Source organism: Pundamilia nyererei, unplaced genomic scaffold (genome assembly GCF_000239375.1).
Source record: "Pundamilia nyererei isolate P.nyererei 1_Seehausen unplaced genomic scaffold, PunNye1.0 scaffold00184, whole genome shotgun sequence".
Taxonomy (NCBI): domain Eukaryota; kingdom Metazoa; phylum Chordata; class Actinopteri; order Cichliformes; family Cichlidae; genus Pundamilia; species Pundamilia nyererei.
In genome coordinates, this window is record NW_005187585.1 from 513,319 (window position 1) to 528,064 (window position 14,746).

The 14,746-nt window shown below is 40.8% G+C and overlaps 2 protein-coding genes across 3 annotated transcripts in view; both read left to right on the plus strand.

Moving 5' to 3' along the window:
• secisbp2l (SECIS binding protein 2-like) overlaps positions 1 to 1,802 on the plus strand; it is a 16,221-nt gene extending 14,419 nt beyond the window's left edge. For both annotated transcript variants that reach the window (XM_005746850.2, XM_005746851.2), the window contains exons 16-18: positions 31 to 185; positions 307 to 526; positions 969 to 1,802. In XM_005746850.2, the coding sequence (XP_005746907.1) occupies positions 31 to 185; positions 307 to 526; positions 969 to 1,564 (971 nt within the window). In that variant the 3' untranslated portion in view covers positions 1,565 to 1,802. The remainder of the gene's footprint in view (positions 1 to 30; positions 186 to 306; positions 527 to 968) is intronic.
• Positions 1,803 to 5,525: 3,723 nt separating this feature from the next.
• LOC102192835 (SHC-transforming protein 1) overlaps positions 5,526 to 14,746 on the plus strand; it is a 17,077-nt gene continuing 7,856 nt past the window's right edge. The window contains exons 1-7 of the mRNA XM_005746886.1: positions 5,526 to 6,086; positions 9,114 to 9,184; positions 12,500 to 12,560; positions 12,659 to 12,778; positions 12,880 to 12,933; positions 14,424 to 14,475; positions 14,572 to 14,698. Of these exons, the coding sequence (XP_005746943.1) occupies positions 5,526 to 6,086; positions 9,114 to 9,184; positions 12,500 to 12,560; positions 12,659 to 12,778; positions 12,880 to 12,933; positions 14,424 to 14,475; positions 14,572 to 14,698 (1,046 nt within the window). The remainder of the gene's footprint in view (positions 6,087 to 9,113; positions 9,185 to 12,499; positions 12,561 to 12,658; positions 12,779 to 12,879; positions 12,934 to 14,423; positions 14,476 to 14,571; positions 14,699 to 14,746) is intronic.

Genomic DNA, 14,746 nt, shown 5'->3' on the forward strand with positions numbered 1-14,746 from the left:
TGAGTCACTGATTGTTTTTCTGTGCTGCAGGTGGTTTGGATGAAGCTTTATACAATGTAATTGCGATGGCCAGGGAGCAGGAGATCCCGTTTGTGTTCGCCTTGGGCAGAAAAGCTCTCGGACGCTGTGTCAACAAGCTGGTGCCCGTTAGTGTTGTGGGCATTTTCAACTATTCTGGAGCTGAGGTAGGACACTCATGTCATTTTAAACCTTTATCCACATAATCTGCCCAAGTTGGTGATGATGATGAGCTCTCTGTATCTTTTTGTTTGTTTGTTTGTTGTTGTTTTTAAATGCCTTTCTCAGGGACTCTTCAACCATTTAGTTTCTTTAACCGAAGAGGCTAGGAAGGCCTACAAGGACATGGTGTCCGCTCTGGAGCAGGAGCAGGCTGAGGAGGCTCTGAAGAATGACAAGAAGGTCCCTCATCACATGGGGCATTCCCGCAACCACTCTGCTGCTTCAGCCATCTCCTTTTGCTCCATCTTCTCTGAGCCCATCTCAGAGGTTAATGAAAAGGAATATGGTAAGCCCTGTTTCTGTTTCTTTACTATTTGTTTTATGTTACCAGTGTTATCAAAGAACCTCTTTGGCAGTAGTAGCTGTTTGGAGTAGAGTTCTGTTTATCTAAATGTACAGTATACTAGTTGTTACAAACCTAGGTTTAAAGGTCGAACAGAATTTTCTGTGGATAAATCCTGGGGATGGTGAGATAATTAATGGGGAAACAAGGTAGGCAACACTAAGGTTTAGAGAAATATGGTTGTTTTCTTCGACTTTTCATTAATTTAGACTTTTTTCCTGAATAAAATTCAGATAGTTCTATTTGGAAGTATTAACAACTCAAACATGTGAAAGGTTGGGGACCACTGGTGTAATAGATATTGTGTAGTTTATTGATTTACTTTCCTCACCTGTAATGTTGGTGATCTGAGAAAATGGACCGTGTGGTTGTATTTTTCCTTCAGAGACCAATTGGAGGAGCATGATGGAGACTTCTGATGCCCCAGAGCCTGTAGACAGCGAGCTGAGTCGCCCTTCACCCTTAACAGGCACCCAGAGAGACAGTCAGGCCCCGCCAGTTACCAACAACACCGCCCCTCTTGGCGCTACCGTTCCCCAGCCCAGGGCTCCGGCTCCAGAGAGAGATGAGGTCCGAGCTGACGACAGGCTGGAGCTGGCCTCTCAGCAGAGCACAGAGACAGGCTCGTTGGATGGAAGCTGCAGGGGGCCGCTGAACTCATCCATCACTTCCACCACTTCCACCCTGGTTCCTGGGATGTTGGAGGAGGCTGAGGAAGAGGAGGATGAGGAGGAGGACTACACTCCTGAACCCATTTCTGTAGAAGTGCCCACCCTGAGCAGCCGCATTGAATCCTGGGTGTCCAAGACCCTGGAAAACCTCCAGCTGGGAAAGAGCCAAGAAAGTACTGAAGAGGAGGAGGAAGAGGATGGAGAAGAGAGGGTACAGAGTGAGGATGATGAGGACCTTGATTCAGCAGAGATCACAAAGACAAAGATGGAAGGCAAAGAACAAGCGGAGGCTAAAAAGCCCACTGGTTGAAATCACTTACACACGTACATTCCCTCCCTCTCACACATCCCTCTTCACAGCAACCAGCAGCCCTCCTCCTTTGTGTCTAGCCCCTGACACAAGTCATAATCTCAGGTATCCACCCAGCTGACCAATGCTCTCTCACTCACTCACACACACACACACACACACACTCACACATTACAGAGAAACTGACCAACGTAAAACCACACAGTCACAGACCAAACAGCTAACAAAGTCTGAGGGTTATAGATTCACACCAAAACTCATCTGATGATTTTAAAAGGATGCCCTCTTTATTTTTCTTTTCATTTTTTTTTTTTGGCCCCATAACCTGCAACACTTGAATATAGGGTGGAGCGTTCCCTCCTCCACAGCTGAACTCTTTCAGAGTCAGGAACATTTGTGGGAGCGAGCAATGAGCGCTCAGTGACGTTGAGCTGGTGTCTGCAGCTCACAGAGGAGGAAGGTTGGAACCTTTCAACTCACATCTTAACTTTATTCAGAGCTCGGAGGGTTTTCAGCTCTGCAAGTATTTGTGTGTTTGCGTGTGCGCTTTGGAGGCACAGTTTGCATTTATTTTGCTCTGTCCTTTGGCTTTAGCTATGTAAATAATGTGTGTGTTTGTGTGTTTAATTTCACCTCGCTGCTCCAGGAGGAAAAGAGAGAGAGAGGGCGTTTCTTTATAACTGCTTAGTTGGCAATTAGCTTTCATCACCGAATATTACAGTGTCAGGGGTTCTGTCTTTGTACCAAAACCACTCCCGCGCATCAGTTGTCTGTGTTTTTTAATGTTTAAATAAATAAGTGTCTCATTCTGTATTCAGATGATTTAAATTACTTAACTTCTAAGAAGCAAATCAAGCTTTGTGAATATAACCTTGTCTAGGTGGTTCTACTACAATATGTAATGTTTTGTCATATTGATCTTGCCTATTGTCAAATGATTTGGGGTTTGTTTTCCTCTGAATGGAGTCCTAGTTCCTAGATGCTGTCCATGCTTCATAAAAAAAACAAAACAAAGAAAAATGCTCCTGTTTTTTTTCCACTCACTTGTGTTCTCTGATGGTGGGGCTCTCAAGCCGTCTCTTACCAAGGTTCCCAGCATCATTATCATCAACACTGAGATCTTTAATCAATCCCGGAAGTACATTTTCCCTAGTAAATTATGAGACACAACTTGGTTGTTACTTTCTCAATAGTAAAGCACTGAGCCTGTGTGTGTAGTTTACAGCTTCATGAAATAATTGGGAAACTGGATGCTGGAAGACAAACGTGTGAACTAAAGAAATTTGTCTTTGCCCCCCCCCCCTCAAACAACATTTAAAACTAAAATCCTCAGTGCTTCACTACCGCTAGTTAAATAAGTCATCACCAAGTCATGCACATGCCTTTGTAAATATAATTGTACAAAGGAGATTTTGATTTTGCATTGTATTAAAAAATACAATCATCCTGTTCTTCAAGCCATTTGGTGGGTTAAACATTGTAATAGTTGGAATCCAATTAGATAAAAGTATTCGATCGTGAATCATGGAGAGGTGTTGGCCCGTCGATAGTGATGCAGTACGTCAGGCTGTATGCAATGTGGAGATGGGACGCGACGGTGTACTGAATATCATACTTGGGATTTTGAAAGTATTTCTAGTTTGATTCAAGGTACGCTGTGTAGGCATTTTTTTGGTATGACTTCCATCAAAGTGTTTAAAGTATGTTATTTGACAGCAAATGTGTTTTTTGCACTATGTAAATACAGTACTGGTAAAGGTCTTGTAACTAATGTGAACAAAGAAAAAAAAATGGTTCAATGAAGTACTTTTTTCAGCGTGTTCCTCATCTTTACATGGATATTTAAGATGGTCTCCTTAAGACTGTACATCATTAACAGCATTGTTAGAGGCTGTTTCTCATTACCCTGTTGTCATTCTTAACCTATGGACTGATGATTAACATCATTAAAATGTTGTTTAAGAAAATCTTCTGACTGGTGCCTCATCTTCTCTCCTTTGTTAACCTAATTTGGGTTTATTTATAAAGAGCCAAATGTGTGTTCTTTCATAAACACATGCAGCCTGAAGATCCCCACAAAGAAAGAAAAATGATCACAATAACAAGGTTAAAAGAACCAAACACTAAGTTTTCAACCAATAAAAGATGAAAAAGTCTAGAAATTAGATTAGTTAAAAGTTCAAATGAATGCCAAATGAATCAAAACACTGCACAAGGGCTGAAAAGGAACAACAGAATTAATCCGCTATGAGTTTCATAATAAAACAGATTTTGCTCTTGTGGTCGTAAAGGGATGGACATGTTAGCTGCTGCTGCTGCTGCTTCAGGGTTCAATATGTTGTGCATTCAGAGATGCTCTTCTGCATACCTTGGTTGTAATGAGTAGTAATTTGAATTTTTCTCAGCCCAAAGCAGTCTGGCCTCTTCTCTTCTGACATAAATAAGTATTTTCTCCCACTGAACTGCCGTTCGCTGGGTATTTCCCCTAGAAAACAAAGTATTCTGATTCTGATTTTCTCTTTTTAAGATCATTCTCTCCAAACCCTAGAGCTACACTGATTTGCTGCAGCGTGGTGGTTGCCATAAATGTGCAGTTGAACAGAGCTACCAAACAAAGCAGCTCCGAGCTTATAGTTAACAGACCAGCTGATTACTGAAAAAAGTGGTAGCAACATCATATAGATTGTAGTTTTAATAAACGGCCACTAGGAAGGGACAAAACTCTGCCGTAGACATCACTCAGATTTCAATATTGCATACTCTTTGACAATAGCTAGTGGTGTGTAATTATTATTTTTATGGAAAAAGGTAAAGCTCCATGGTTTAAAATGCTTTTACTGTGGAATTTGAGAGTATGGCTGCACCGTTGCAATCTGAAAGACAATCTTTCAATCAGGAATAACACCAGTATGTAAAACACTGTTTAAATGGCGCCTGGAATATTGTTCTGATCGGGATCAAAGGGAAATGCAAATGCTTCAGTTAAATCCTCTTCCTCCTGTGTGTTAATTTGAACAATACAGTCACTATGGGGTACATTTTATTGTGTAAATCATGTCAGTCATGGTACCAGTGATAAAATGTTATTTTCCAAAGTAAGCCAAATTAATGATAATTTATTTATAAAACATCTCTAAGGTGGAAGTCATGTTAGAAGAAAGGAATGGAGCACTGCTTCAGTGTAATACTGAGCGTGAGTGTGTGTGTGTGTGTATGTGCACAGCATGAGTCACCCTGCCTGCCTGTGATTGGATGGTAATTTATGGGTGAGGGAGGAGAAAGAGAGCCTTTGGGGGCCGTCTGTCAATCTCTCCTCTGCTCCATTCACACATTCATCTGCATGCAGCGTCATGAGAGAGACAGGGGAAGTGAGCGAGATCTCATTCATAAAAAAAGAGAAAGTTCATTCATACACGCTGCACAATCCTGCTGCGCCTCAGAAAGAAAAGACAGAGGGGAGGAAAGTTGATGTGAAGGTGAAGCTGGGAGCCTGGCAACTGACTGAGGAAGTGTGTGGGTCAGTAGGATGGGGCTGTACTCTGCATGACTAGAGTGGAGCAGACTGGACTCTAGACTTAACAGGACATCCCAGAGTCCTACAGTGGTGAGTTGAATCTGCACAGCAGGATTCCCTTTAAATGATCTGACGACAGAGCGCACCCGACACAAAGATAGTTTTCAGACGCTCCTGAAACCTGATGTTATTTCTTCATCTCCTTTTACCAAAATCTTTAGTTAAAATTCCTTAATGGTGACCTGAATTTTCAAGTTTCCTTTTTTTTTTTTTTTACATTTATTTCAGCGTTCTCCTTTGCTCTGTTTCCTGATTATGAGAGAGCAAACCTTATCCAGGTTGAAATCACAGACGGGACTCCTACCAGGCAGGTCGCTTAATCAGTACAATGAAAATCACAGTGCGGCTGATTTGATTCTGACACTTTCTTTTTCATCTTCTACAGGTATGCTGAAGCGTACTAAATACAGTCGACTGCGCAACGATTCTCCAACATCTCTGGAGGAGAACCCCCAGGGAATGTTGCCCCTGAAGCAGGACCTCTGCTTAGACTCTGAATTCAGTCAGCTGGGACTTGGGATAACTACACACCACGGACCATCCACCCTGAGGGATTTCATCCCCCGCATGGCCAACATCCGACTGCAAAGCCCTATTTCCCGGCAAGGCCTAAAAGGACAGACAGACACAGCCAGAGGCAGAAGCATCAGTGCCCCTACTGACAAACCCTTGTCCAGAACAGAGTGGGGTTCAGGAAGTAATGAGAGATTTTGCACTCACGCTTCCCTCAACGCTCCCCTATCCACGGGCCAAAATCTAATTCACCCTGCTTTGCTCTGCACAAAAAGACCTATCACCCTACAACGGATGGCAAGCCTTCCTTGGACCCCTGGATATCCTCCCTGCTCACATCACAGAGGTGGTCTGTGCTGTGTGAAGATTTCCTCTGCAAAAGGTGATCGTACAGTGGTGGGGACAGGAAGCAGAGCAGTTCACCATCACATCAAGGTACCTGACCCTGCACATGTGCATGATCAGATAGAGTAAACCAACATTCTACTTGCCCAAGTAATTCATATTCTTAATTTTGTTAATGTGTGTAAAATTCTTTGTGTGTAGAAATTACCAAAATGCTGTGCAAGCTCCTTTTCTCTGTACTATGCAAGTCGTCATGACCTAAAGACATGCCAGATTTCAGCAGTGTTAAATTACTGTTTACTTAGTGCCACGGCCAAAATAAATACACACACGTGAACATAGAAAATACACATATGCATACACTCTCTGCTCTATCCACACCGTCACACTCACAGTCACTCCCCTCCTCAGTTAGAGCCTCCTATGTAGGCAGTAGTGACTCATCCTAGCTCTCTGCTTCCCTCCAGTTCAGTCCTGCTATGTGTGTGAATGCATGTGCGTGAATATATCTAGTATCAGCATGCTGTCCTAGAACAGAACCCATCTTGCCCCGATGGCAGAGGTGTGTCCACACAGGCCTGTGAGCTGACCACTGGTGGAAATGAGAATGGACTGTCTGATTGACCTCTATAAACAAGCACACACATATGTTTCTTCTGCCCGCTCAACCCACCCATGTATACATATATTGATTTAAGTCTGGTTTTTATCAATGGACTTACTCATCCTGCCTCCAGCCTATGAGGTCTGCGATACTGAATTTCCTGCCCAGTAGAAGTGGGACTCGTCATAGTGTATTTGAGCACATGGCCTGAATATTGCCTGGTTGCTTCTCTGTCTTCCTCACATCTATATAGTCTGATAAATTCAGTTACAGTCAGACACATGTCAACATTTACCTCAACTCTGAGTTGTCTGGCATTCTAATAAGCTAAAGTAAGACTGTAAAGATTGTACTGGCTACTTGTCGCATGGTTAGAATCTGCTGACAGGTCACACATTAAAATGTAGTCACAGCTTTTACTTTCTGCTCACTTGCTTTGCTTAAAACTGCCATCTTGCTTTTGCTTTTGTAAGCTTGAGACTTACTTATTTCTCGGGTATTCCAATCAAAATTTGCTACAAAGATTTTAAAGGTTAGTTTTGGGCAGTAATAACTCAAAGTAGCAAATCACTGCCTCCGCCAAGGACTGTGTGCCTGTCATTCAGTTTTAATTTTTAAATGTTATTTATAATGTTATTTGTAAGGTAAAGACCCTACAATAATACAGAGAAAACTCCAACAACGAGCATGTACAGGAAGAAAAATTCCCTTTAAAATGGAAGGAACTACAAACTTCTTAAACTAAGAACAAATATAAATATACACAGAGTACAACATTCCCTTTAAAGTAAATACTGCACAGAGAGTGAGCTGCCTTAGCAGAGGTTTATGCTTTCAGAGGTCTTCTTGTTTTGTTTTGTATGATTTTATCAGTCTTTGTTGTGGAAGGATTTTGACCCACTCTTCTTTGTAAGGTTGCTTCAGTTCATTGAGGTTTGTTGGCATTCGTTCATGCACAGCTCTCTTAAGTTTCCAATACAGCATTTTCTGTTGTGTTGCATTCTGGACTTTTGGTTGTTGCAGCACTTTTAGTCTTTTCTTTTTCAGCAATTCTGTTGTAGATTTGCTGCTGTCCTTGAGATCATTGTTCTGTTACTTCACCCAATTTTGTCCAAACTTTAGCTGTTGCACAGATGGCCTCATATTTGACTCCTAAATATCTTGCTATACAGAGGAGTTTATGGTTGACTCAGTGACTGCAAGGTGTTCCGGTACTTTGGCTGCAAAACAAACCCAAATCTTCACCCCTCCACAGCTGTGCTTGACAGTAGGAATGAGCTGTGTTTGCTGATATGCTGTGTTTGATTTTTGACAGTCGTTGTGCATCATGGCCACACATTTCTGCTTTGGACTTGTCTGGCCATTGTCCCTAATGTCTTGCGGTTTTTGCAGATGGAACTTTGCAAACCTAAGCCACGCTGCCATTTTATTTTTAGAGAGAAGAGGCTTTCTCTTGGCAATAACTCAGAACAAACTTGTTCAGTCCTTTTCTAATTGCACTGTCATGAACTTTAACGTTTCACATCCTAACTGAGATCTGTAGAACCTGAGATGTAGCTCTTAGGTTTGCCGGGACATCCACTCCCTGGAGTGACATAGTGTTAACATAGCTGAATACTCCAGACCAGCAAACTACCAAAATGTCTGGTTTTTTAGTGGTGGTCACACTTCCAGATGATCATTTAATTAAGCGCATTTGATTAGCACCACCTGCTTACCTTCTTAATGCCAGTGGAAGCAGTTAAGGTGGAGTTAGTTTTTCAGTGTCCTGTGAAATCTCTTTAAGCATCACTTAAAGAACCCTGGGGTACTTTCTTCTGAATAACTAAAATACCTTTATTTTAATAGCATGGTTATATATAACCAACAGACAAACAAAAACAACAACTCCAGTGTGTTTCAGAATACATTCCTTAAGAAGTTAAACCGATTTCAGGAAAACAATGACATAATTTGGATATGAACTTTAAATTTCTGCTCTGCGTATCTAATTTATTGATTGTTTTCAAACTAGCATTTCCATCCCGTCTCACGTGTTCTATTACACTTTTTTTTTAAAACAAAATTCCCATTCCCAGCCACAAAACTCTAAGAACGCACATGGATGGAACTTAAATGACTTAAACACAATGCATAAAACCACTTTCTCTCTCTATCAGCTTTCTGGAACCTTCTCGAAGGCCCAGTTATTTCCATTCCTCTTGACTCGTTACAGCTATGTGTAAATCTATGTTGTCTGCCGCAAATCAGCTCATGAACTTTTCACCTTTTCTGCAGAATCATTTTCTTCCATCATAAAAACTAAAAGTGAGGATGCAATAACAGAAAATTCATGAAAAGTGACCAGACTCCTGTAAGAGTGTTGTGTTTCTTTAATATATTTTAATTGTTGTTGAAAGTGCGCACCTCAGAGTCCTCAGGACTCTGTTGGATGTTCCTGAGACTTTTATTACTAGTATTATTATTATTATAATATATTTTTCCATTGTTTTTTTTTCTGTGTGTTTTTCTAGTACATGGGTAGTGTGGAAGTGACCCAGTCCATGAGAACCCTTGACTTTGATACAAGAATGCAAGTTACACGGTAGGAGGTCCTCTCTGCACCCCTTTCTAACAAACACAAACAAACACAAATACGAATATATACATCTAATGATATAATACATGAACGTATAATACATGCAACATAATCCTGACTGCAGGGGAATGCCATATATGGATTAGGTGCTGTTTCGCTTGCACACAGATGAGGAAAAAAAGTGAGCAAAATTGCTTTATCCTGAACTCATTTAACATATATTTGCCAAGCTAACCATGTGTAGCTTATTTCAAAAATGTTTCAAAGAGGGAAATCAAATTAAATGTATAATATTTCATAAACGGGGCTTTCTCCTCATCATTTGATATTGAAATCCTAGTGCAGGATGCCATAACACAGCCCTCTCTGTTTACAGAAGCGCTGTTGAATGATGGAGCAGAAAATCCAATTAGATGAATTTCCTCCTAATGATCCCTCAGTCTTATTAAAAGAGAGAGAGGGAGACAGACCTCAATCCAATTCTTACAATGTGTTTTCAAGAAGAAAAACGGTCTTCCTGGAAATCAGCATTGCTTCCTAGGTAGTGGGATGTTCCATTCGTGCGCGTGGGGGTGTTTTTTTGCTTTGCCCTCGCTGACCCAAGCGTCAGAGATACAATCTCAGCTCAGATTGACTTGATAAAAAAAAGAAACATACCAGGAATATTTTGAAGTGTTACTGCTTTAACACTGCAGATGGAAGTTTGTGATCAGCTATTCTAGTTATGTTTTTTTTTTGTTGTTCTTCTGTAATTTTTTCTTCACTACAGTGATTATTGCAAGTTATCCTTAAAAGAAGGATTTATAAGTTACAAGAAAACTGAATTTGTAAAAAGCTAAAAGCAAATTAACAAAAACAACATCTTGCAACTAGTTAGACTTCTTAAAAATAAAGATGAGGAGGATTTCGTAACACTGTAAAAGACCACGTGGGCAATGGCAAGCAGCGCAACAATTTAATAATGTTTCTAAATGCAAAATTGCAAAGAATTGGAAGATTTCATCATATCATTAAAAGATTCCAAGAATCCAGAGAGACATTGGCGAAGGACAAGGCCAAAAACCAATATTGAAAGGGTGTGATCTTCAAGACCTCAGGCAGCACTGCATTAAAAATAGACAATACACAGATTTTATAGTGGAAATCCATGTGTGGGCAGCTGAAACTCACTGCTAGTGTAGACAGTTTGTGTCCTGGTCCACAAATGCAAATTGAAAATATGCCATACAATTAAAAACAAACTAAGAAACAAACAAAAGCAGTTTAAAAAAAAAAAAAAAGATCCATAAAGGCCGCTACTGTACCTTCTTTAAGCCAAAGCTCATTTAAGATGGAGCGCAGATCACCTGCCTCCATCTCACCCTCCATCCTCCTTTGTCATACCAATCTGCATGTCCTCCTTCACTACATCCCTGAAACTTCTCTGCAGTCTTCCTCTTTTCCTCCTGCCTGCAGCTCTATCTTCAATATCCAGTATATCCGCTATACCTGCCCTCTACTCTCAGTACACATCACAATGTTGTCTGGAAACAGTGTAGTCCACAGAGACTCCTGCCTGACCTCATCTGTCAACCTGTGCGTCATCACTGCAACCTCAGGTCTCAGAGCTGATCCCTGATGTAATCCCATCCCAACCTTGAACCCGTTTTTCCCTCCAGCTGCACACCTCACCACTGTCTCGCTGTCTAACCTGCTGCACATCCTTTCCAGCTCCATCTCTCTGCCTCTGCCAATTTATACAAGTTTTTGAATCTTGCATACAACTCAGTATAAGCCTTTTCCTTTGCCTTTTTTTACTTCTCTCTTTCCTCCCAGTGCTGCTGTCCACTTTCTTATTTCCCCGATATCCCACTTTTTCTTTGCTAATCTATTCCTTGGAATATTTTCCTGTACTTCCTCATTCCACCACCAGGTCTCCTCGTCCTCTATCCTCCATCCAGAGAATACACCAAAGACCTTTTTTGGACTTTCCCTAAGTACTACAGCTGTTCCATTTCCTGTCATCTGGTACCTCTTCTCAACCGACCAACTCTTTCAACATTCTTCTTTCTTTCTTTCTCATTTAATCCTTGGCTCTGTCTTCACAAACGCTTTTTCTTGATTTCCAAAGTAATCATTCAGACTACTAACCAATGCTGCCTGGCACATTCTCCCCTGCCACCACCCTGCAGTCTCCTATCTCTTTCAGGTTGCAGCTTTTGCATTAGATGTAGTCCACCTGTGTTCATCTTCTTCCACTTATATACATTACCCTATGTTCCTCTCTTTTGTTGAAGTACATGTTTACCACAGAATATTAACCAAAAATTCAGAAAAAGTTATCAATTGACTTGCATGTAATTGAGTGAAATAAGTATTTAATCACCCAGCCAGAATTCTTGCTCCTACGATTAGCTGTGTGCACATGTAACACACAGATTACAATCAATTACGGATACTCCTGATCTCATCTTGTTACGGACAAGACCAAATACCTGTCAATGGACATCAGGGACAAGATTTTAGACCAGCACAAAGATGGAATGGGGTACAAGACCATCAGCAAGAAGCTCAGTGTGAAGGTGACAACTCTTGCTGCGATTATTCAGAAATGGAAGAAGTTTAAAATGACCGTCAGTTGCCCCTGGTCTGCAGCTCCATGCAAGATCTTACCTCACAGGGTGAGGATGATCCTGAGAAAGATGGCGAATCAGCTCAAAACTACACTGGAGGAGCTTGTTAATAATCCTAAGACACTTGGGACCGCAGCCACCAAGAACACTGTTAGGAACACACTGCGATATGCAGTGGATTGAAGTCTTGCAGCACATGCTTAACAAGGCACATGAACAGGCTCGTATTAAGTGAACATTTAGATGATTCAGAGAAGGACTGGGAGAAAGTGCTGAGATTGGGGGAAGAGAAATGCTGAGCATGTGTGCAAACTTAGTGACCAACTACACAAAATGTCTTATCAGTGTGCATGCCAACAAGGGTTTCTCCACCAAGTACTAAGTCATGTTTGGCTTTTGAATCAAATACTCACAGTGACATGCAGATAAAAGGATACCTTTTGTGTAATATGTTGGTTTTTTTTTTTTTGTTGTGTGTACTAAATGTACTCCAAAACTAAAGTAATAAAGTATTGCATTTGAGTAAGTATATTTGGTTACATTCTTCCAGCAGTGCATGTATATGTGCTTTCTGTAGTGTAGTTTTCTTCCTCTCACATGCACATCACATGTCCGCAGGGCACACCAGATCACATACAAAGGTATCTCTGTGTTACTGTGTGCATGTGCTTATGTACATGCTGATCTGTGTCTATGTGTTTGTGTGCAGAGAGGCAATCAGCAGACTTTGTGCGAGGACATTGCTCAAAACAGCAGTGAAAACTAAAAGGGTAAGGCTTGTGTGCACAGACAGGCACACACTCATACTCACACACTCTCTCTTTCTGCCACGTTCAGCTGGAATAACAGTGGTTTTTGTCATCATTAGCCTGTTTGCAAGGGACTGTCTTCTGTTCTGGGTCAGACAAACCTGCAGTTTTCTGGAAGAAGGATCATCCTCACTGTCTCCACCGACAGTATGACTCTAATCGCTGCCTCGTCCTTACAGGTGACAGTCTCAGCATGTTAAACCCCATCAAAACAGCCTCATGTCAGGTTTACTGGCAAACCTATCTGCTATTGTATCATTTCCTCTTTTCTCTTTCACAGAAGATTGCCCACCACCCCATGCAGACCATTTCATTTGCCTCCGGTGGAGATTCAGTATGTTCATATTCTCAAATCTTTCCCCTTGTACACGTTGATGATCAGATAGGGACACAAACAGGGTAGCAAGAGCACAATCACACACACACACAGTGAGTAATTTGATTTAGTCTAATTATTGCATTGGTGTACTACCATTTATGGAGGATTAAATCATTTCCTGCCTCAACTCTTGATCATTCTGCTCTTTTAATTAGTGGTACAAGGTCAGGATCTGAAAGCATGCTACAAATGAAACTTCAGACTTTGGCAAAAATGTCTAAACATTCCCTTGTGATTAATTTTAATGAATATGATTTATGCAAAGAACCTCTGATATTCAACAGTATATTATCCCCAGCATTCAGAGCGTGCTGGGGGTATACTGACCTTTATTTTGTTCAATTTCATTTGGATTCTTCATTCTTGGGAGTGTGTCACGTGAATGTTTTGCCTGTTTCAGAAGCGAAGCCTTCCAGAAAAGTTTGACAACCACCTCCTTAAGTGTTTAAAGCTTGTTGGTACTATATAAAAGAGCTGGCAAATGTAAAGAAAAAATTTTATTTAATGGGTTGTTTCTGCTAGAACTGTAGCAGTGATTAATCATGTGACTGCTTGTGAGTTTTCTCTTAAGGATTACTCTTTCAAGTCTGAGTCATTTAATAAATGTGTCTGTTTACGGTTTTACCCTTAATTTGGCTCATTGTAAAACTCTTGAATGTAATTCTTGTGCTAATTAATTGCTAAAGGCGACAAATCATGAAATCCTTTGCTGTGACTTATGCACTCATCAGAGCTAACTGCCTTCATCATCTTTACACCTTGCCAAGCGCTTATCAGACTAATTACTCAGGTCTATTCTTCTTAATTTGTTTCCCTCTGTGCGCACATATATCCACATGACAGGATTCAAGTTATTTGGCCTGAGTGAAAATTTCCTGTGCCCTAAAAATGTGTGCAATGAACATAAAAATCAATGCAGATCTGTCTGTAGGGCATGTGGTTATTAGCTGCTGTCTAGGTCAAACTGCATTTTGGTTGGCCTTTTAGTTCAAACACAGATTCACTACAAATCATGTGAAGAAATATACACTGACTAAAGATGAGAGAAAATAAGAAGGTAGTTACTCTCTGGGAAAGACAACACCAGCAAAGCTGTGGATGGGATTATAGCTCACTGTTTTTAATTAATTAGCCATACTAATCTTGTAGTGTGCTCTAAGCCTCTGCTCAGCTGGCTTGGGCACATGAAAGATAGCAAAGGGGAATTAAATTCAGTCTGACACAGAAGCTTTATGGTGAACCATATTCAGCTTACTGTGCTCTTGTATTAGGCTGAACTCTTCAGACGAAGCGTACACGTGGATGAACATTAACTGAAAATAATGGGTGAAAATATAAATTGAAATTGAGCTTTCCACATGGAAAAAGTCTATCGAGTCATTTTTTGCATTTATAATTTATAATCATGCCTTTTATTGTGTTTTTCTCTCTCAATTTGTTTACAGGACATGGCAGATTACATTGCTTATGTAGCTAAAGACCTTGCCAATGACAGAGGTATGAGAGAGAGTTTGCTTTGAGCTGGCCTTACACTCAAATTTCAATTTACTGATTGTTATGAAAATAATGTTTGACTTTTGCTCTCTATGGCAGCCTGTCACATCCTGGAGTGTCCCGAGGGTCAAGCCAATGAGGTTATCAACAGCATCGGTCAGGCCTTTGAGACACGCTTCCGCCACCTTCTCAGCCAGACACCATCGGTCCTGTCCACCAGTTCCAGGTTATAGCTCTTACATGTATATATGTGAATACATATATATATATGTAT